We start from the raw sequence: 20,158 nt of genomic DNA on the forward strand, positions 1-20,158 counted from the left end.
TACTCACATTGGTCCCTAGCGCTTAACTTGCTTTGAGACTTTTTTTTCGACCCTGTATCTAGGTCATTTTAATTTCCCGTTATTCAAATACGGATATGTCCAGTTTGCAAGCAATTCGCTACTCGGGCGGAGCAACCCCGAAGCTTGAGGTCCTTGACCAGCTTCGGCTCCCCCACGAAAACCACTATGACGAGATTTCGACTTGCGAGGAGGCGTTTGACTGTATAAAGTCGATGAGAGTGCGAGGTAAATATAACAATTAGTCTTTGAGATATCGTGCAAGTATCATGCATTTTACAAAGTTCATTGATTTAAACTTACTTGCTTTGTCACAACAGGAGCCCCAGCCATAGCCATCGTAGCCGCCTTGGCTCTTGCTGTTGAGCTGCAGCTTGCGAATTCTTCAAGTATGTCGTCTAATTTTCCCATCTACCTATTGCGCAAACCCCACTTACTAAGCCCCTACAAGCCAACCAAACCCCTAATGAGTTCATCGCTTTCATCGACTCAAGACTTGACTATCTCAAAGATAGCCGTCCTACAGCTGTGGACTTGAGCAACGCAATTACGCTGCTCAAAAACTCAATCCGCCAAGTAGACTTGGCTGCCACCAAGGCGAATGAGAACATCGTTGCCGCGTATGTTCAGGCCGCTGAGAACATCCTGGCAAAAGATCTTCAGACCAACATATCCATCGGATCATTTGGTGCCGCATGGCTGGAGGCTCAGTTGGAAGTAACCTCCGACCGCAAGGTCTCTGTGTTGACACACTGCAACACCGGCTCCTTGGCGACATCTGGTCATGGCACCGCCCTGGGTATCATTCGCTCCCTTCAGGAGAGGAAGACGCTTCACCATGCGTTTTGCACTGAGACTCGGCCTTACAACCAGGGCAGCAGGTTGACTGCGTTTGAGCTCGTCTACGAGGGCATCCCAAGCACACTGATCACCGACTCCATGGCCGCTGCCCTTTTCGCGCTGAAGAAAGAAGAGTTCAACATCGGGGCTGTCATCGTCGGTGCAGACCGTGTAGTGCGCAACGGCGACACGGCCAACAAAGTTGGCACTTACGGGCTTGCCGTCCTGGCTCGTCACCATGGCATTAAGTTTATTGTGGCAGCTCCCACAACGAGCATAGACCTCGAAACCACCACTGGCGCGGGTATCAAGATTGAGGAAAGGAAGAAGGAGGAGTTGACCCAGATTTCCGGTGCTCTTGTCGACCAAAACGGGAAGGTTAATCCCTCCAACACGGCCAGGGTTGCGACGGCAGACCAACGGATAGATGTCTGGAATCCTGCGTTCGATGTCACTCCCCATGACTTGATCGATGCGATCGTGACAGAGAAAGGAGTTGTAGTGAAACAGGATGGCAAGTTTGATTTTAGGCAGGTTATGCCAGAAACTTGGGCAAAGGTGATTGGAAAATGAGGATCAAACTGAGTTTAGGGGATTGGTAGATAGGTATATATGCTCGGGGTTCATGGGTACATGTGTTCATGGGATAAAGCGTACACAAGGTTTTGGGGAAATGGATAACAGGGAGTTAAGAATTCATGATTTCAACTTGGTTGATTGCTCTCAACTACTCAAATCGTGTAAAATAATTTTCTGATATGCCTTTACAGCAGTTTCGAGGTCGCCCACAGTAAGCTGTTCGTCTTTGGAGTGTGCGACCAAAATGCTACCTGGTCCATAGAGATATCTCGTGTGGTTGCCCTTGAGGTTTGGGATATCTGTGCCATAGTTGACTGTAGTTGTTTGGAAACCTAAAAATACGAAACAATATCAATATCCGTAACTTCTCTAGGATTAGAAAGGGAAACTTGCCTTCAATGTTGCAGTCGCAAGTTACGACGCCGTACCCCAGCCCACATTCGAGGCTGAGATGGTCTGCATTCTCTTTTTCCAGTATTTTCTCTATCTTGTGGCGAACAACAATGTGGCCTGAGTCTTGAGGACCAATTGCTACCCGGGCTGAGATATTTGACTGCGCAAATTCTGGAATCACGTTGAATGCGATACCACCAGCGAGGGTACCCACGTTGATAGTAGTGTTGCCAAACTTGTCGCTGCTCCCAAGGTCGGCATCAAGTATTCTCACCAAACCTCGCATCAGCATTTCGTTGGCACTTTCACCCGACCAAGGGTAACCAGAGTGTCCTGCCTTGCCGGTGGCGGTAATGGTGCATGCTATAATGCCCTTGTGGCCGCATGCAAGTTTGTTTTCTGTGGGTTCTCCAAAAATGACCGACTCGAATCCATGAAACGGGTTGCCTGGGTCCTCCAACGACTCGGAGAAACGCTTCATCCCTGCGCCATCCACCTCCTCGCCGACGACGTACAAAAGCATCACATCCTCCGGGCGGATGAGCTTTCTGTGGACAAGCTCCTCGACTGCGATGATCTGTGATGCCACACTACCCTTGGCATCAGCACTGCCGCGCCCACGAATTATCGTCTCGTCCGTAACGTCTGATGGGTCAGCATCAATCGAGTATGGGATGTAAGGTGGCACCACATCAATATGCGAGGTGATGAGCAGGCGAGGGTTCCAGGTTGTGCTACTATGAGCTGCAGACGGACGAGCGAGAATGTTGAAGCGCTTGGGCTTGTTAATGGAGGCCTGGGCGTCCTCCCGCACGGAGAGACTCTGCTGTTTTACATCGAACCCGTGACTTTCCAGGTAGTGTGAGAGGAAAGTCCCTACTTCGGCCTCTTGTCCCGTTGTGGATGATATCTCCACGAGAGAGCGATGCAAATCGAGAAGCCGTGAACGATAAGGAGGACTGTCAGGTTGAATTGTGAGAGGGTGTTGGCTATCTAGCTTGAGATCATGATGTAACGACCTTGGGCCGAACGAATGTTGCGTCGGATCTTCAATTAGTTGTAAGCCTGTTGCCTGGAACAACAAAAGCAACCATATTAGAGAAGAAAGTAGCCGTGTGTCCATCTCGGATTTTTTTTATTAGGAATTTGTTATTAAGTATATATATATTGGGTTGTGGTTTTTTCAGCTGACCCAATTGAGAGAGATGTTATATGCAATGCGTAGGTAATACATGGAAAAGTAGGTAGGTAGGTAGGTAGGTAGTAGATACGCAGGATGGGAACTGTTGGCTGCTGGTAGAATTAGGTACTGTACCTGCCCGGGGTGTTTGGTTCAGTTGAGGCATGGAATATCGGTATTACGTAATTCAGGTGCCAGGAGTTCGGGACCCACATGCGGAGCATCCCAATTAACGGGTTCATCTCCATTGCATCAAATGCCGTTCAACCTCCGTCGTGCGACTTAGCGCACGCACCCTCAACTTTCATACCAAGGTAGGAACGAAAAATACCAAACCACTTTCTGTGCGGTGGTTTGTTCGAAACAACATTTGTTCTACCCTAAAAAAAGGCAGACGATGCGAGCGATTTCAATTTTGCCCTAGTTGTCAACATCGTCATCACGTTGAACTCGGTTCCCGCCGCCGCATAGGAAGGACCGATACGCCATTGGGCGCCACGATTCGCCTGCCGAGTGTCGCGACGAAAGCCATACGTACGGTCTCCGCCAACAACCCAATTGTCTCCCAATCCATCATATGCTCCCAGCGAACATCATAAGTCACGAGACGGGCTAGAGTCGGGCCAGTCTTGTCACCCTGCGACCGTCCTCCGTCCACCCCGAGACGACCCAAAACACGTCGAGCTACATGCCTAAGTCGGAGAGTCACGCCGTTTCCGCCAGTACCTTGGCCGAGCCATCGCATCTGCCCCCGGCAAAACCACACCCGCAACGTTTACGTCCGACGTTGGTCGCTCTCGATCAAGCTATAGTTCCGCCATTTTGAGAGTGAACCCGGGCCTCAGGGCATTATACTGCCCAGAAGCTCCAGCGAGACGGAGTAATGCAGTCGGCCAGGGCAAAGCCCGACCCGGGAAGGAAGGCAAAGGTGCGTCACACGGTTCTCTCGGCTGAAATGACATGTCAATTGCCTGCTGCCGCTAACATTTCAATACCCTGGCTCCAGCTTGCCAACTCTTACCAGGCACTTCTCGAGTAAGCTCCTCGTTCAACCACCTGCGGCACATGCGCGAAATGCTTTCACTCGTTGGTCATCTGCGGTATACCTAAGAGCGTTCACTAACTCTACGCTTTTTATCAGTGAATTCTCTAACAAGGAGCTCAAGACGGTGGGCAACTACGCACTTGGTCGACTGATAGGCAAAGGCTCCTTCGGAAAGGTCTATCTTGCCTCGCACAAACTCATTAACGGGTCCAAGGTCCGTTTTTCTCTTCTGCTACTCTCAATCTCATACAAGGGAAACAGTGCATCGGTTAACTTAGCTCGAATTGCGTGGAAACAGGTTGTACTCAAGTCGGCCAAGAAGGATGATTCAAATCTCGCCCGTGAGATACACCACCACCGGCAATTTGTGCACCCGCACATTGCGCGACTATACGAGGTTATTGTTACCGAAACAATGGTCTGGCTGGTTCTCGAATACTGCCCTGGCGACGAACTTTACAACTATCTACTCAAGCATGGGAAGCTGCCGGTGACAAAGGTCCAGAAAACCTTCACCCAGCTCGTCGGTGCCGTCACATATGTTCACATGCAATCTTGTGTACACCGCGACCTGAAGCTTGAGAATATCCTACTGGACAAACACGAGAATGTCAAGCTGGTAGATTTTGGCTTCACTAGAGAGTACGAGGGCAAATCGAACCATTTACAGACCTTCTGCGGGACTATATGCTATTCTGCGCCCGAGATGTTGAAGGGAGAAAAGTACGCAGGCGAGAAGGTTGATGTTTGGAGTCTTGGCGTCATCCTATATGCTCTTTTGTGCGGAGAGCTCCCATTCGACGAAGACGACGATAACGACACACGCCGTCGTATTCTATCAGAAGAGCCGAAATACCCCGATCATATTCCTCCAGATGCGCTATCACTCCTCCAATCTCTGCTATCAAAAAGACCTCTGCGACGACCGGAGCTTGGCGAAATTCTGAATCATCCCTTCCTCGCCGACCATGCTCCCAACCAACTGACGATCCTGCAGGCGCAGCAGCCCGCCCCTTTTTCGACAGCTCTGGACAAGGATGTACTGCAGCGCATGCGCAGCGCTGGTGTCAACATGGATGCTGTCATCGAGTCTGTCCTCTCCCAGAGATGCGACTCGCTCGCCGGGTGGTGGACCCTCCTCACAGAAAAGGAGCAAAGGAAGATGTTGCGAAGAGAAAGGAAGCGCAAGGAGAAGGAGGAAAACCGCATATCACGTCGCTTGTCGACCACCTCCAGTAGGCTTGAGCGTCTCGCTACTGTTGGGGAAGAATGGACGGGCTCTGGTAGTCAGTTTGTCAAGCTTGGCGACCCGCCCCCGCCGAGGACCAGGGGCAGGACAGAGCGCAGAAGTGCACACTATCCGGACCTTCGCATCCCAGATTTTCCCGGCCTCAAGGATGTGAACAATTTAAATGCAGGTTTAAGTCCCGACGGCGAAGTACCTCCACCACCAATCGACAAAGATTCCATTAGGTCGGCAAGTTCTTCACGTCACAGACGGCCGATCCCTCCCCCGAAAGAGGGTGTCCTGCGAAGCGCGCGGTCTAGAGGGTCAACACTCCACTTGGTGACGACGAGCGACGCCTTTGGAGGAAGCAGCGGTGGATCAGTTGGGGTTGGTGAAGAAGGCTCACAAGGCCAAGGGGGGTCACAACAGAAGGTGAGGAAGAAGCCTTCACAGGTCATCGTGGCACACTGGAGGAACTGGACCCATTGGATCATCGAGAACACGAGACGCAACAGGCATTCGGGCCGGAGAGGAAGTCATTCCACACCGAATTTGCTAGAAAGGGTTGGCAAGTCTGGGAACAAGGAAGCCAAGTCCAAGGATGCCAGTCCTAGACCACAAACTAGCAAATACCCGGCGACGGCCAGCTCATCCTCGCAAACCAACGTATCTGGGCTTCCCAAGGGCGTGGTAGCCAACGGTTTTGCTTCCAAGACTACTGCTTCTGGGGCGCTAGCATCACCAACCGGTGCTACTACCTCGGGCCCAACCGTGCCGCCAATTCTTACTGCTCCAACCAACAACTACCCGCATCAACGGGTTGTCAGCGGCGGAAGCGGATCTGCGGCTTATAAGAGACAGTCACTCTCCCCGTCACCACTCACGCCTCGCACGGCACTTAGAAGGTCGTCGGCAGGCACGGCGGGACTCCGTGGCCGCAAATCTACCTCTTCATCTGTCTCATCGGTGCGTTCTATGCACCACCATCATCACTCTCACTCTAAAGCCAGCTCTACCAGCTCCAACGGATCTGTGTCTACCAACATGTCCAAGGCCACTATGCACGCGACGCGGTCACCTCACCATTCGGTCAAAGTTCTCCCGGCTACGCCGACAATGTCTGGCTTTCCAAGTAATATCCGGCTCGTTCGAGGAGGCCCCAATGACGCCATGTCGGGCGGTCCATCGATGCAGCCGCCGGGATCCCCGAATCCCTTTGGAATAGGGTCGTCCGTGACATTTGCCAAGCGGAAGCGTAACCTCTTCAAGGGACCGATGCTCGCCTTTGGCGGCAACAACGGCAGTGGTACAAGGAGTTCGAGTGCCGGGTCACACTCCCGGTCTGCCAGTGCCAGCGGACTAGGACGAAGGAGTGGCGAGATCACGATCCAAGAGGAGAACGAGGAGGACTTTGCGTCGGGAAATGATGATATCGAAGAGGTTGAGTCTTTCACGCCTGTCATCCGTCGGCCTGGTGAGCGGGTCGAGGAGATTTTTGAAGAAGATGAAGCAGGTGAAAAGCCCGACGACAAGGGCAACAGCGTCGTCGAGGAGGCCATGTGTAATCACGGCAAGGAAGGGTGCGATCCGACGGTGACGCAGCCCATCAGCCCTATCTCGCTCAGCGCACCAACTTTGGGTGATGGCGAGCGAAGGGATCTCCGCTGATTTTACGAATGTAACGACTACGGGTGTTTTAATCTGCGCATAGCGCCCTTCTTTTTGTTTCTTTTTTTCTTCTTCTTCTTTGTTTTTGCTGGTTATAGAATCCGGCTCGCGTGTATACAGCGCAAAACCTTTTTGCTTTATGGATATCCCCTGGTGAGCGTTCTTGGTATTGTCACACAATTGGACTTTGCTACCTCCGGCTTGCTTTAGATAGCCGCCACTTTTTTTTGTCAAATATTTCAGCAAATAACTTGTTCACTGCACCTGAGTACCTTTGTATGCAAGTTTGAACTTCATGTTTCTATCATGTCTTTTTCTTTTAAGATACCTTAAGACTATTTCCTGCCCGTTTCACTATTTGCTCAAGCAGAGCCGGTCCTTCTGGTGTTTCCCCTTGTTTCAGATCGTTCACATTGCATCCGGCTATACTTTCACCCATACTCAAGAGGTCCCTTGTAGATAGCTGTGGCGCGGTGGTCATGCTTTTGTTGGTCTGTGGATTTGAGGCATCGGCAGCAGCCGAATACATTCTCCTGAAAAGACCCCGCCGCCCTCCTTCTATCTTGGCAATTGTGTCCTTGCTGACGCATAGACCAACATCAAAAGGCTTCAGAGCTGGTTCGCCGAGCACGGCCAGAGCGCTCAGTCCGAAGTAGGCATGGTAGACATCCGGAGGCCCGCCCGGGTGCTTGCTAAACCCACCAATCATATGTTGAGTCTTCTCCATCAAGAACCGGCGAGCCGACTCTTGGGCCATGGATACATCAACACCCTCGGAGCTGTGCATTTGCTTGAGGATATCTGCAGTCCCGCACACCCACCAACAGTAGCATGTGTCGGCGACTTTATTGACTCGACCGTTGAAACCGACAAATGGTGGGTATTCGTCGTTGAGAGACAAGCGTGATAGCGAATCTGGTTGGAAAAAGTTCTCCTCGTCCTCATCGTCGTCGGAGGGCGCATCTGTGTATTCGAATTGCCGAGATGCAAGGAAATGGAGTATGTAAGGTATGTCTATAGAGGAGTCATGAGGTCCCGGTTGCGGTTCCGCTTCGTTGCCTTCGAGAGGTCTGCCAAGGAGTGAAAGTGCGCTTACGGCGCAATATGCGTAGCCGGCATGGCTCTCGTGCATGGAGCTCTCTGCGACGCCACCGTCAAAGGTCTGGCCTGCACGAATGTGACGCACGAGAGCTTCGACATCGATATCCTCGACCCACCCGGGATCTTCGGGCTGCACGTCACCGCGCAGTATCCAACGTATTATGGCGGCCAGGTAACAGTATCGCATGTCCCGTCCACCTGCAATTGTCTCGGTAACCGACCCGGATACTTTGTCGTTTTCGCCATGTGAGTCGATGTTCGGAATGTCAACAAGCACTTCTCCAAAACTTCCGTCGGGGCGCTGCAGCTTCTTTAGCCAGCGAAGTGTGGCGACGCGATCGACGCCATAGAAGGCTGCTTCTCCCGAGACGTCGTCGGCCAGGAGGGCAAGAAGGAGCAGCGCAAACGCCGTGGCTGCTATGTTAGAGCAGCTGGAGTTTCCGGGCTCGGTGCGCAGTGATCCAAAATCCCAGCCGTCATACTCGTGCGGAGGTAGTGTGTGCGTGGTCGAGCCAGCGAAGCCGCCGGCGGTATGTTGGCACGACAGCACCCATTCGCGGAAGTTGGATCGGTCTGTGGAGGAGATGGTGGAAGTGTTCTTGTTGTTCTTGGCATCGGCGGAGGTAGCGTTTTGGGTAAGGAGATCGATGCCGGATATGATGAAGAAGCCTAGGGCCATGCGGGTGCTGTCATTGCTCGTGTACTGCTGGGGCAGCAGGGTTCGCATGCATCTTGTAAAGTACCGGAGATGCCTTGCTACGTCCAGACTGCCATTGCCCTGCTCCTGAGCGGACATCTCAAGCTTTTGAATACGCCTTGAGGACGTGGGTATGTTGAGCACTGCTTGTGTCTCTGCTGCTGTAGCTAGAGACAATCGATTGAGATGTCGTATGGGGTAAGGAAAGATACCTACGGTACCTCAGCTCAGGGACACTGCGACGTCCCACTAGTTCTAGGTATTCTTGCATACTAGATCCACATTACCTCCTATAATGTGACGTAATTCGTCAAAGACCCACGGATGATCGACGACTTCCAAAAAAGAATGCTGAGTCAGCTAAGGGTCCTGCTCAAGACAGTCTACCGTGTTGACCAATCAGTCAGGGTCGCCGTTAATTTTCCATCCCGTCCTGTCTGCAACCCCACCTTGAACTGACATGGGGCGCGTGCTCGCGTCAATGTCTGCCGTCTCGTGAATCTTGGCTTGAACTAGGTACGGTACACCCCCATCCATGCACTGCCAACTCATCTGCAAGCGCAAGTATCACTGATAGTCAACTGTTGACTTTCTGGCTTCATTCTGATGAGATAGCTTGATCGGATGGCTAGTTCGGATTAAATTCTTTTTCTTTCCTTTCTCATTCTGACCCACCACTCACTTGCTTCATATTTGTTCAATTACCGCCATCGACCTGGCTGTAATTGCCTACCTTGGGTCTCTATCTTTTGTTGACCGACAATCCGACAACCTCTTCTTGGCCCTACATCGTGAGCTTGCTTTGCTCCTCAAAGTTGCTGCCCGTCATTTGGTGTACACCCAGTACCTATCCAATCGCGCAACTGAACTTTACTTCCTGTTACCGTTGGCCGTTTACAGCGTTTCCGATCCGAATAAACCTTCCAATGCAAAAGCCATATCTACTGCAGAGGCACCAAACCAAGGACTTGCAGTAACCGTCGCAATCATGGCGCTCATATCAGCCAAGACGATCATCTCCTCTCTGGCCCTATTCCACATCACTCTGGGCTACTTCTTCCTCACGAGCCCCATCACCGTCGCCGACCAAGCGCTCGTGTGGGTGTTGGGCGAGGCTATGGGCATGGTGTGTATTATTCGACCCATGTCCTTCTCTTTTTGGGGACTATGCAACCTAGCTGACCACAAAGGACAACCCCAAACTTACAACAGCCCTTCGCTCGCGCCTTTGACTCGCAGTCGCCCTCTCTGGCCTTCCTGGCAGTCATGCTTGCCTTTGTTGGCCTCACCGATCTCGTCACCCTCAGCCTGCCCGACGAGATCTGCCTCGTTCACCACTGGGGTACACAAGGTTCGTTCTGCGACGGAGCCAGCGCCCCTTCCCTGGCCCAGTCTGACTATCCATACCTACCTTTTACACTTTTTACTAACTAGACTGTTTTACCCCATCTTTCACAACAACAAAAAAAACCAGCCCCGCTCCGAATGTCCATCTTCCTCTTCCTCGTATTTTACACTTTTGCATTCTCGCCCTCGTCGCCGATATACGCCAACGCAGGCCCTCGCGGCATCCTCAGCCACCCGTCGGCGTACAGGCACAACAACGGCTACAAGCCCGCGACGTGGGGCGGCGACGGTCTCAAGAACCGCGTCTTCTTCACCTTCATCTTCCTGGAGCTGATGTGTTGGTTCTGGGTCTGGGTTACGCTTCGTGAGGAGCGCAAGGATGTCCTCACCAAGAAGGCGATGCGGAGGAGGAGCAGCCATGGCAGTCACACTTTGCAGAAATAGAATTCGCGCTCTTAAAAACGCCAGAAGAGAGTTTTCAAACCCCCCTTGCTTTATCGTCATATCTGCCGCATAAACCTTGATTTGTCTCTTTTTCTTTTCTTCTTTATTCCCTTGTTTTCCACCCACTTTTGGCACTTGGAGAACTTTGGAACTGTTGCCCCAGATTTAATCAATGTTGGGACAGTAGCTTTTTACTTGAGTTTTTTTTTTTTTTTTTTTTTTTTTTTTTTGTTCGCCTGTGATTATATTACTGTATTCCTAGGGAACTTCACTCTTCAACCCCATTTGCGGGGACTTTCCTCTCGCGTTTAGTCCGTCTTTACCATGGTCCATCCTTTGACACCCTCCCTCCAACTGTCGAGCACCTTACCGGCCCAGTTCTCTACGTTGGCGCGGCCGCCTACAGTAACTAGAACCGCTGCAGCCAGATCGTCTGTCTCTTCTCCTACCGTCCAGCTGACGACATCATCCAGCCACCCCGGCTCCCCTAATTCAGACTTGAGCAGCTTGAAGTGATCTCTAGTCTGGTTCAGAAGCTCTGTCCCAACCTTGACTATCTCTTTCATCTGTGCCACGAGGTCCTTGTGCAGATTGCTTTTACCCGATCGGTCCCGCGCCAGCGCCTGCTCATGGAGCGATAGCACGAATGATGCGCCGCTCTTGAGGCTGACGGCAGCCTCCCGCAACAAGGCTGCCGCATGCGGGCTGCTGATTTGGAGCAAGGTGGACTTTCGGCCCTTGGCAAGTGGTGTGCTGAAGGCCAGCTGCTTCATTGTTGAAACGGTGGCCAGGATGGCCGACGTCAGTTCTGGTGCAGTCAAGGTGACATCTTCAGAGCGGCTTGTAGTTATCGCGATGGTCATCAAGCCAGACAACAACGTGAGGATGGTGTAATAGGCCTCCTCTGCGCGCGTCAAGTGAGAGGGCGTGTCGGCGAGGTGCAAAAAGTTGGTGAATGATTCGTGGAGCGAAGTCAGCGTCTCCAAGATATACTGCAGGTCTTGATCGGCCACGACAGCCGGTTTTGCTGGCTTGTAGTCCTTGGACGGTGCGAAATCGCACAGTTGAAGGAACTGTTCTGCAAGCAGTTCAAGATGTGAACGCGTATTCTGTGGAACAAAAGCGGCTATGGGTCAGTAGGTTTCCAAGCTTTTGCTGCAGTGGACATGATCGAAGGTCCTTGGGGTTCTCTTACCGAGGGTGGTGGCCCTACACCGAGCTGTTCTAGTGGGGCTGGTGAATGAGAGGCTTCGAGATTCATGACGGATCCTACATCAAGAGTCGTGAACAGTGTTGTATGGTCGTATATTTCACCTGTTTTGCCTCCCCAGCTCCGTGATTTGTTAGTATATGCAAGTGTTACCAGGCTTGCTAATGTTCATGTCTGTACTGACCTAGAAAGGAAATATCCTCCAAGTTGTCCAGCCGTCCTCCTAGCGCTCGAGCTACGCGACGTTCCTCAACGACTGTCATGATGAGGGTGCAGCTGTGACGAAGCCTCTCACAGTAATCTGTGATCTCCAATACCGAGCTGTAGCTTCCAGAATCGAAAGCATCCCATATCTTGACTGGTGATGGATCTCGCAAGGTATATGAATAGAATGACCTCAGTGGCTCCATTGGTGGTCTTGAACCTACAAAGAGTCCGGGTGATATTGTCGAAATGCGATCAAAAAAGAGTGGACTGAGGGAGTCATGGATGGTTCTTTTTACCCCTAGTGGCAGCCACAGCTCGTGAGAATAGGATGCGCAGCCAAGAATGATGTAAAGTCGCGAGAGAAGTAATCGAAGCGGCGGCTGGTCCGGCGTCCTTTGCAGTTGATTGTCGAGAATGGCCACTGCTTGGAGGAACAGGCTGAGGTCAACTTGATGTTGCACTGGAAGGCCAAGGGTAGAAGACGATAGCCCAGAGAGCTTGAGAAGGCACATGGCAGCCACGAGAGCGAGATCGATGGTAGGATCTCGATCCATATCTGAGGTTTCATCGGGCTTCTTCTGGCTGTTTACCGTGTGCAACTCCATTGCTACTTTCGCAACTTGACGGACGCAGTCTTGACATTCTTTGCCCTTCAGTACGCCCGAGCAGTATTTGCAACGAGACACAGGCTTTTTGAAGCGTTCCGCCGGTTCCCTGGCTCCCTCATAATCCTGAGATATTGAGTGTGGAGAGCTGATCAGGTGATATCGCAGCTTGACGTAAAGAGTGGAAGTGTGAGATGATTGATGCTATCAGGAAGACAATGTCAGCTTAAACCACATCTCTGACACGGTTTCACAGCTTGGACGAAGGTTGTGAGCTGGAGCGAGCTAACCTTTGTATATATGCTCTTCATAAGTACCTCATCCAACAAATGACGAGTTTCTTCAAAGCTCAACACTTCGATGAATCCCTTCACATCGTCGAATGCTGATATCTCGTGCCCGTATTGTTGGAGAAAGAGTCCGAGCTGTGCCACCCGTGTACTCATTGGGTTGCTCGACCCGGGCTCGAACCAGCCGCTACCTTCGCTCTTGAAAGTGAGCTCAAGAAGCGCAAGTCCGATATTTTTCTTGTACATAGGAGGCACCTTTTGCGATTTGATCGTAGAAGCAAACACTGCAAGCCGGCTTTGTACTAGGCTGAGGCTTCTGCATATTGTTAGTATAGGTTTGTGAACGAAATCATAGGCTGTTTGTCAGTCCCTTACTCTTCTGGGTTCGACATTTTCGCTGCCGCACTTATGAGGCTTTTCCAGATTACCAAATCCGCAGCAAGAAATGATGGTGATCCGTCACTCTCTTCCTTGCTCAAAGCATGCAAACAAAACTCAAAGACCGCCTCCCATTGTTGCTGTTTCTCAAAAGTCTTGAGTGCTTCCATGAGTAGGTGTTTGCGCCCCTCATCGAATTGCTTCAGTGCTCCAAGAACTGGGCTTCTCATGTGTGCAAGAAACTCGGCAGGGGCACTCTGGCTGGCGAGTAGTCGGTAATAGAATACAATTTCCTCGTCTGTCCGAAGACCCCTATCCGACAGCTTGCTCTGATTGTCCTCATTGCTCTTGTGGGGATTCTAAGTAGACGCCGGTTAGCCAAGCAATGGTGAACTTATTCCCATACCAGCAAGCAACTCACCGACTCGGTTAGCTCTGCAGCTCGTTCAAGCAGTTTCATTGCCAGCATGCCATATATCTTCTGTTTCTCCTTGGGGCATTGCTCGCTGTTCTAGTCATGAGATAGCATTGACACTGTTAGTTTGAGTGCACAGTTATCTCTCGTCTCTTGGTAAGGGGCTAGCTTACAGAGAGCATGTAGGTTAGAACAATGTTCCAATACATGAACTGCCGCTGAACTCCAGGTGTTTTATCCAGAATTGCTGCAATCTAATCGCCATAGAAGTTGTGAGAATACGTTTTATGCACGTAATTAGCTAGACTTTTCTGACTGATGTTTGGGTATGTATATAGATGTCTTGCCTACCTGCTGGGCATTCACCAGGTCCCAGTTCTGGATGCAGGCTCTCAGACATTGGAGTGCTGCTGGGCTGCGAGGATTTGCTTTCACCCATCGCGACCTCATAGTACCTAGAGTTTGGGTATAGCTGAAGAGGCCAGCCAAGTCCCTGAGTGCCCACTCGTAGAGCTCCAAGGCCTCTGCATCCTTGAGAACCGTGCCTTTCCTAACAAAGCTATCGATGGAGACCAGTGCCGCATGTCTTTCAAGTGGCCCTTCTAGTTGTGTGGCTGCACACGCTTTTACTACCTGCGCGACCTGACTTAGCTAGGAGGTTCCATTTCGAAGGTTACCAGGGGAGGGATATTTGACTTGTACCTCGAAGTAGGGGTCATTGGTGGCTTTGGCCCGTTTCTCGGCCAAACGAACGACGGTCGCCCAATTTCCATCTCCGAATGCGTTTTGAAGTTGGACATCAACGCTGTTTTTTAGAGACGGCCTGTAATAGCCGCCACTGTAGGACATGGCTGCGGAACTGATACCAGTCCCGTAAGAGTCGTGGAGGGGTGTCCGGAATTTTTGATGTATTATCAGAGTTTGGTTTGGTTTGGTTGGGGTGATTTTTTTATTTTTTTTTTCTTGTATAGGCACGTGTTTGTGCTATCAAATCACCTTTCAAAGTACGTAGTCTAGATTACCTTAGCCAAGGTACCTGTCTACTTCGGGACTGTGAAGGGATCCTCGATATACTGCCCGTAAACCTTGGTGCATAAGGTAAGCAAGCTACTCGAAGGAAGAGAAGGCTGAGATGACCGGTCGGGTGCGGGGCTGTCATTAAAAGTGGGTAACGGCAGTTTTTGATGCCAATGCTCCTTGCTTGGCGAGATTGGTGGGGAAATCTGATTGAAAAAGTCGTCCCACGAACAGGGGTAAGCCAGACAGTCTCAACTCGGGATGGATTATTCTGGCAAGAGTCATGAAGTGAATTCAGGATCTTTTTCCCCGTTTCGCTAATGCGAACAATGCCCGCTCGAAAAATAGTTCGGACTGCATGAAAAGCTGCGGCTCAGGGGGGGCTGATCGGGAAACTTTCCTCAGAATCCGAGCAGGCAGTAAGTAAGTGGGAAGTCAAAAAGTATAAACGACCTTTATCCTTCCTACCTTGGGAGAAGATCATCATGGTTGTAATTTCATTGCAACCACGTCTTGAGCTGTCGAGCCGGCGATATTTGTAGTGGGTTGGCAGTTAATCCCTTCAATTTGAATCTCGCGTAAGGTACCTTTTTTTTTCCCTGCCTTGGATGCGCATGGGGTGCCGTCTTAGGATCTCTTGACTGCAAAGCTATAGAAAATTCCTTCGTCGTCGAACCCCAAAAGGAAGGAACGTATCTCAGCACGAGTTCTTACCCCTTTCCACGCCCTCTTTTTGTGTTTTAAATTTTTAATTTGCCTACCTTACCTACCTTACCTTACCTATGGTACGTGTACAGAGATACCTTACATCATAGAGTGTTAGTTTTGGTCCAAGTGCCCAAAATTTCCGACTCTTTTTGTTCTTGCCACGAACTCGGCAAACGGCCTTATCCTATTTCGTACGACCAAGTTGAGATTCATTCGCTTGTTTCGCGATTTCCTTTCACCTACTACCTTACCTTTCCTGTTGTCCTATCCCGGCCTGTAATCAATCATTTCCGTTACTATCCACCAACAAACCAACAAATCCATCATGTACCTCATCAACCTGATCATCGTCCCCTTTGTGGCGGCACTCCCTGCCATCACCATCCGGCAAACTGGCATCCTCAGTGCCTCATGTACCAACATCGAGCTCGTCAACGGCTATCCAGGCAAGGCACTCAACGACAACCTCAAAGGCTCATGCTCCGGTCCTCAGGGCCAGAAACTCGAGAGCACCCTGGACCTCAACCAGTGCGTCGGTATCGATTACAGCAACAACACGCTGATTTGGACGCCAATGTAAGTTCTACTCAGGAGATGTTGTGTTCACATGGCCAGCAACTAATCATAACTTAACCGACCGCAGGGGCAAGCTCCGCAACTACTGTGACACGTGCAGCCTCAAGGACGGCAACGTGCTTGCTTGTACATGTAATCAACAGGCCAGCACCCTGAAGTTGGGTAAGTTAATGCTTCTTTCGCACGTCTTTGTGGCCGCTTTGATGATGCTAACATTTCTGCTGTCAAAGATGACGGAGTAGTGATTCGAGATGGCAGCCTATCATGCAAGTAGGTGCAAGGGGGGCTAACAGGAATAACACCAAGAAGATTTGAAGGGTTGGAACCATTGCTTCGGGAGTAAGTTCTGCAGTGTTTATGAACAACGATGAACAACGTCGTTTGCTACATTGTGGGAACACTGACACTGGTAGAAGCCATGGAACTATTATGAGATCATGATTGAAGGTTTTACGCATGGCAACTCGCGGAGATTAGTTCGGTTTTCTATCTTAATGATTTGCCTTTGATGGCGGTGACCCCTTCAAACCATGCTCGCCGTGAAAATGTCTAATGTCAGCCGTCTCAGGCGTTGCAGCTGCCTGAGTATCGTTCTGTCGTAGGTATGCCATGGTTTGATTCACCGACACCACTCGGCGGTAAAACATCCTTAAGTAGGTAGGCAGGCATAGGTCTTTTGTATTTACAAACATACTGATTAAAGTTTTTTTTAATGGAAATGTTGACAACAACATGGACTTGGTATCAAAGCTCCCCACAATTGTACCCTACCAAGGTGGTATGTACCCAACTATCTAAAGTAGGTAGTCAATTTGTCCGTGTTTGTGTTTGGCAGGTGTGCTGATATTCTAAATCCGCAAACAACTTTTGAGCTTCTACACGGCTCGCATCCAAGTTCTCGACAAACTCGTACCAACTCACTTTTAACTCACTTTTGGGTTAAAATTTGTTTCTACCCAAGCATCTCACACTTTCCCCCCAGTTTTTACCTGCGTCATTTACCATGAGCTTCACTCTTTACGTTCGGTCCGAGACTGCACCCATTACCCATTTCTCAGATTTGAGCCTCGCAAACTAGAAAAGTATATTCCTTTTATCTCTCACAAACATACTTTTCGTGGCTCAACTCTGGTCAGTAGCAGGCTTCCTGAAAGAGACAAGACACCTCGAACTGTTTTTTCACCACGAATGACCAACTCGTCATCTTCCTTTCATAATAGCTTTCCCTACAATTCCCAAGTATGACATCAATCCGCACGCCGCCGGCTCCGCGTAGCATTCTGCGCAACAGTCCACTACAGATCTCTCATACTTCGTCACCGAGGAAGAAGGTTAGCTTTGTCGACCTCACCGAGGAAGACCAAGATTCATTACCTATCACCATGGGAAAGTCTTTGGCCTCCAAAAGTCTCACCGCAGGCCGAGGTCTACAGCTGGCTGCTATGAGAGGAGGTCACGCAGCACAAATCAATGGCAGCCTGTCAAGTCCAATATCTTCTCCATCTGCAAGGGCAGCAGCAACTCTATCTGCGAACAAGAACCGGAGATCTTCCGGTGCGGCGGGTGATACCAACCCAACTTTACCTCATGGACTGACTGCTCAGATTCGACAGCCCAAGTGTCCTCGTACTTTAGACGGCTACAACACACGTGATACGCAGACCCAGCCTTTCCCATCCCGCAGAGCAGCTTCGACAGCTCCTCATACAGTCCCAGCTGCCTCGAGCCTCAAACCAGCAAACATGAATCTTACGAAGGACAAGTCGATAGAGACTGTCATCGATCTAACTATGGATAACGAGGTAGCCTCGACAAAGCCTTTGGACAAGGAGAAGCTGCCAAGTCTCGACGATGCCAGGGCACATGTCTCAAAAGCGATTCGGAAAGTGGATTGGAGCATGAAGAACGAAGACCGCATCAAAGACCAGCTTCTTTTTACCGAGGAGCTGCTTGACTGGGACTCCTCCGCGTCAGACAGTGACTCGGAGCGGTCCATCAGGAGGAAAAGAATCCGCGGCACGAGATATGTCGCCAACATGAATCTTTTGCCCCAAGCTCTCGAACGATCATCCAAGACTGGAGTGCCACCCATCGTGCCGACGACCAGACAGGATCCAAAGCCAGCCAAGACCCCCGTGGACCGACTGATGAACGATGGCATCGAGAGAGGGTTCAACAAGGATTGGTTGCGCTCAACCATTGGCAGGAAGACCAGACGGATCAGGTTCCACGAGACAGGCATTGACTTTCTGATCGCCACAAGGAAAGAAAAGCGGCGACAGGAGAGAGAGGGTGATGAGCGCGTCCGGAGGAGAGTAGAAGAGTGCGACAAGCTGCATCTTTCTCTTACTGTTCTCGCCCGCAACTACCAGGCAAGCCATCCAGGTACACGGGACAAGAACGCACGAGGCCTCAGAAAAGCTGGCAAGTCGACTGAGCTCGCCTACAAACGCAAGCCTATCAAGATGCAAAGCTCTACGGTCGGCTCTTCACCACGCTCCACCGTCAACGACGGCTCTCTCAAAGATTGGGCGGATGCTTTCAGTATTCTCGACTTTGATGAGGCTGGCAGGCTCAGAAACTCTTCTTCTGGCCCTGAAGACAAATTTACCCAGTCATCAGTCTCACCGAAAAAACAAAGGACAGAACAAGATTCCAGCCCTGCTCCCCTGGATGGTAAGACAACCAATCGTTCGAAAGATCATCCCAAGGAGCTTATCGAGCAAAAAGAGAACCAGGACTCTTCAGATGAGATGCTGAGTCCAATCGAGGGTGTTTGCAATCCTGAAACCGCTGCACCTGCCAGCTCAACCCCCAAGAACGAGCCCGAGCTGTCATCTGCAAGGGACAAGGCTGCAGTCTCTCCCAGTACAGTTAAGATCAAGTCAGAGCCAGTTCATGAGTCGTATACTGGCATTACTGATGATGAACTTGTGGCTATGAAGCGGGAGTATTTCGATAGTGACGAAGAAGACAATGTCCTCGGCTATCCTCCTTTACAGACGACATTTCACATTGAAGCACCACGTCACGAAGTAACCTCCAGGTCGTCCGAGGTCCACATCAAGCGCGAAGTAACGTCTGACGAAGAAGCTGACAGCAATACCGCGGACAACACTCCTGCCACTATGTTCACTGGTCACAAGCAAGTTGCCCCTGCACTCAGTGACATCGGAACACTAGCGTCTTCCAAGAAAGCCAGCAAAAAGAGGTTACTCAAGCTACCCTCAGCTCCACAGCTTGATTATAATCCATCACCGTCAACCTTGCGCCGTTTCGATCTAGGCGATGATGATCAAGATTTTCCTCGCCAGTCCTCACAGCAGAGCGGTGTTCAAATCGACCGGCGACAATCTTCAGCTTCCAAGAAGAGAAAAGCGGTCGAAGACGGGGAGGACTGCCCTCCGCCGAGCAAGCAGCCTCGTACTCTGCCTACAGCCAACGCCGACAATACGAAGTCGAACAAGAACCACCAGGGCGGCATGGCTCCCATCGCGACCAGCGCCGATCTCCGAGAAAAGAAAGCCCTCAGGAACAGGAGGGCAAGACTCAAAAAGAAAGCAAGAAAGGAGCGACAAAGGGAGGAGGACGCAAGAGCCGCAGCGATCATGGCCAAGAAGAAGCACGTCAAGGATGAGCAGAAGAAACCAGACAGCAAGGCACCGGCCACAACTCCGCCCAAGACCAAGAAGAAGAAGAAGAACAAGAAGAACGCACCTGTCGCCAAGTCGCCGGCAAGGGGTACTTTCGTGCAGGGTTGACGGGGAGAAACAAACAGAAACAAAGGGGCTTTCGTCCGCCCACGCGTTTTTTTTTTTTTTCTATCAAAAAAAATAAATAAATAAAAAGAAATGCCACGCAGATCTCCTGTCCTGACAACCAAAACGTGTGTTGTGGGTACGAGGAACGAGCTTTACCAAAGTTTGAAGTCGTCAGGATGAAACCGACAGAAAAAGCAGAAGAAAATTTCAAAGATGACCCCAAGAGAAACAAAGAGCGCACCGAGGGGACCGCTGCATGCGATGCCTGCGATGCAGCCACCAAGCCGGCGGGCAGCCATGTTGCCATGGCTGTGTTTGACATATGCCGGTCTCGCCAACTGCACTCGGAAGTATCTTCATGCTATTTGTGACATGTGTTTATATTATCTCACTGCCGTCTTGTCACGGCGTTTTGTCAGTTTTAGACCCCCTTTTTCTTCACGCGAGGTTT

At 50.7% G+C, this 20,158-nt stretch overlaps 8 protein-coding genes across 8 annotated transcripts; 5 read left to right on the forward strand and 3 right to left on the reverse strand.

Moving 5' to 3' along the window:
• Nucleotides 1–95: 95 nt before the first annotated feature.
• Nucleotides 96–1,431, forward strand: PgNI_05207 (uncharacterized protein; the record flags this gene model as incomplete). The annotated part of the gene is made up of 3 exons (XM_031125241.1): nucleotides 96–246; nucleotides 339–407; nucleotides 470–1,431. 3 exons carry the CDS (start codon nucleotides 96–98, stop codon nucleotides 1,429–1,431), a joined length of 1,182 nt encoding a protein of 393 aa, XP_030983079.1.
• A 150-nt stretch (nucleotides 1,432–1,581) lies between these two features.
• PgNI_05208 (uncharacterized protein) lies at nucleotides 1,582–2,953 on the reverse strand (the record flags this gene model as incomplete). Its single annotated transcript, XM_031125242.1, has 2 exons — nucleotides 1,582–1,769; nucleotides 1,876–2,953. 2 exons carry the CDS (start codon nucleotides 2,951–2,953, stop codon nucleotides 1,582–1,584), a joined length of 1,266 nt encoding a protein of 421 aa, XP_030983085.1.
• A 358-nt stretch (nucleotides 2,954–3,311) lies between these two features.
• Nucleotides 3,312–8,860, forward strand: PgNI_05209 (uncharacterized protein). Its single transcript, XM_031125243.1, has 4 exons — nucleotides 3,312–3,938; nucleotides 4,017–4,045; nucleotides 4,152–4,269; nucleotides 4,354–8,860. The coding sequence occupies exons 1-4, from the start codon at nucleotides 3,894–3,896 to the stop codon at nucleotides 6,949–6,951; spliced, it is 2,790 nt and encodes a 929-aa protein (XP_030983086.1). The 5' UTR covers nucleotides 3,312–3,893; the 3' UTR covers nucleotides 6,952–8,860.
• PgNI_05210 (uncharacterized protein) lies at nucleotides 7,271–8,848 on the reverse strand (the record flags this gene model as incomplete). The annotated part of the gene is made up of 1 exon (XM_031125244.1): nucleotides 7,271–8,848. The coding sequence occupies one exon, from the start codon at nucleotides 8,846–8,848 to the stop codon at nucleotides 7,271–7,273; it is 1,578 nt and encodes a 525-aa protein (XP_030982297.1).
• A 374-nt stretch (nucleotides 8,861–9,234) lies between the features above and the next one.
• PgNI_05211 (uncharacterized protein) lies at nucleotides 9,235–10,703 on the forward strand. Its single transcript, XM_031125245.1, has 3 exons — nucleotides 9,235–9,875; nucleotides 9,962–10,100; nucleotides 10,224–10,703. The coding sequence occupies exons 1-3, from the start codon at nucleotides 9,738–9,740 to the stop codon at nucleotides 10,538–10,540; spliced, it is 594 nt and encodes a 197-aa protein (XP_030983138.1). The 5' UTR covers nucleotides 9,235–9,737; the 3' UTR covers nucleotides 10,541–10,703.
• Nucleotides 10,704–10,797: 94 nt separating this feature from the next.
• Nucleotides 10,798–14,689, reverse strand: PgNI_05212 (uncharacterized protein). Its single transcript, XM_031125246.1, has 9 exons — nucleotides 14,348–14,689; nucleotides 13,997–14,278; nucleotides 13,819–13,899; nucleotides 13,652–13,741; nucleotides 13,228–13,589; nucleotides 12,853–13,168; nucleotides 11,935–12,766; nucleotides 11,736–11,854; nucleotides 10,798–11,649 (listed from the first exon to the last, which is right to left on the reverse strand). The coding sequence occupies exons 1-9, from the start codon at nucleotides 14,492–14,494 to the stop codon at nucleotides 10,849–10,851; spliced, it is 3,030 nt and encodes a 1,009-aa protein (XP_030982299.1). The 5' UTR covers nucleotides 14,495–14,689; the 3' UTR covers nucleotides 10,798–10,848.
• A 679-nt stretch (nucleotides 14,690–15,368) lies between these two features.
• Nucleotides 15,369–16,427, forward strand: PgNI_05213 (uncharacterized protein). The gene is made up of 3 exons (XM_031125247.1): nucleotides 15,369–15,946; nucleotides 16,014–16,108; nucleotides 16,177–16,427. Exons 1-3 carry the CDS (start codon nucleotides 15,696–15,698, stop codon nucleotides 16,218–16,220), a joined length of 390 nt encoding a protein of 129 aa, XP_030982298.1. The 5' UTR covers nucleotides 15,369–15,695; the 3' UTR covers nucleotides 16,221–16,427.
• Nucleotides 16,428–17,187: 760 nt separating this feature from the next.
• On the forward strand, nucleotides 17,188–19,707 carry PgNI_05214 (uncharacterized protein; the record flags this gene model as incomplete). The annotated part of the gene is made up of 1 exon (XM_031125248.1): nucleotides 17,188–19,707. The coding sequence occupies one exon, from the start codon at nucleotides 17,188–17,190 to the stop codon at nucleotides 19,705–19,707; it is 2,520 nt and encodes an 839-aa protein (XP_030982294.1).
• Nucleotides 19,708–20,158: the final 451 nt, after the last annotated feature.

Source organism: Pyricularia grisea, chromosome I (genome assembly GCF_004355905.1).
Source record: "Pyricularia grisea strain NI907 chromosome I, whole genome shotgun sequence".
Classification (NCBI taxonomy): Eukaryota; Fungi; Ascomycota; class Sordariomycetes; order Magnaporthales; family Pyriculariaceae; genus Pyricularia; species Pyricularia grisea.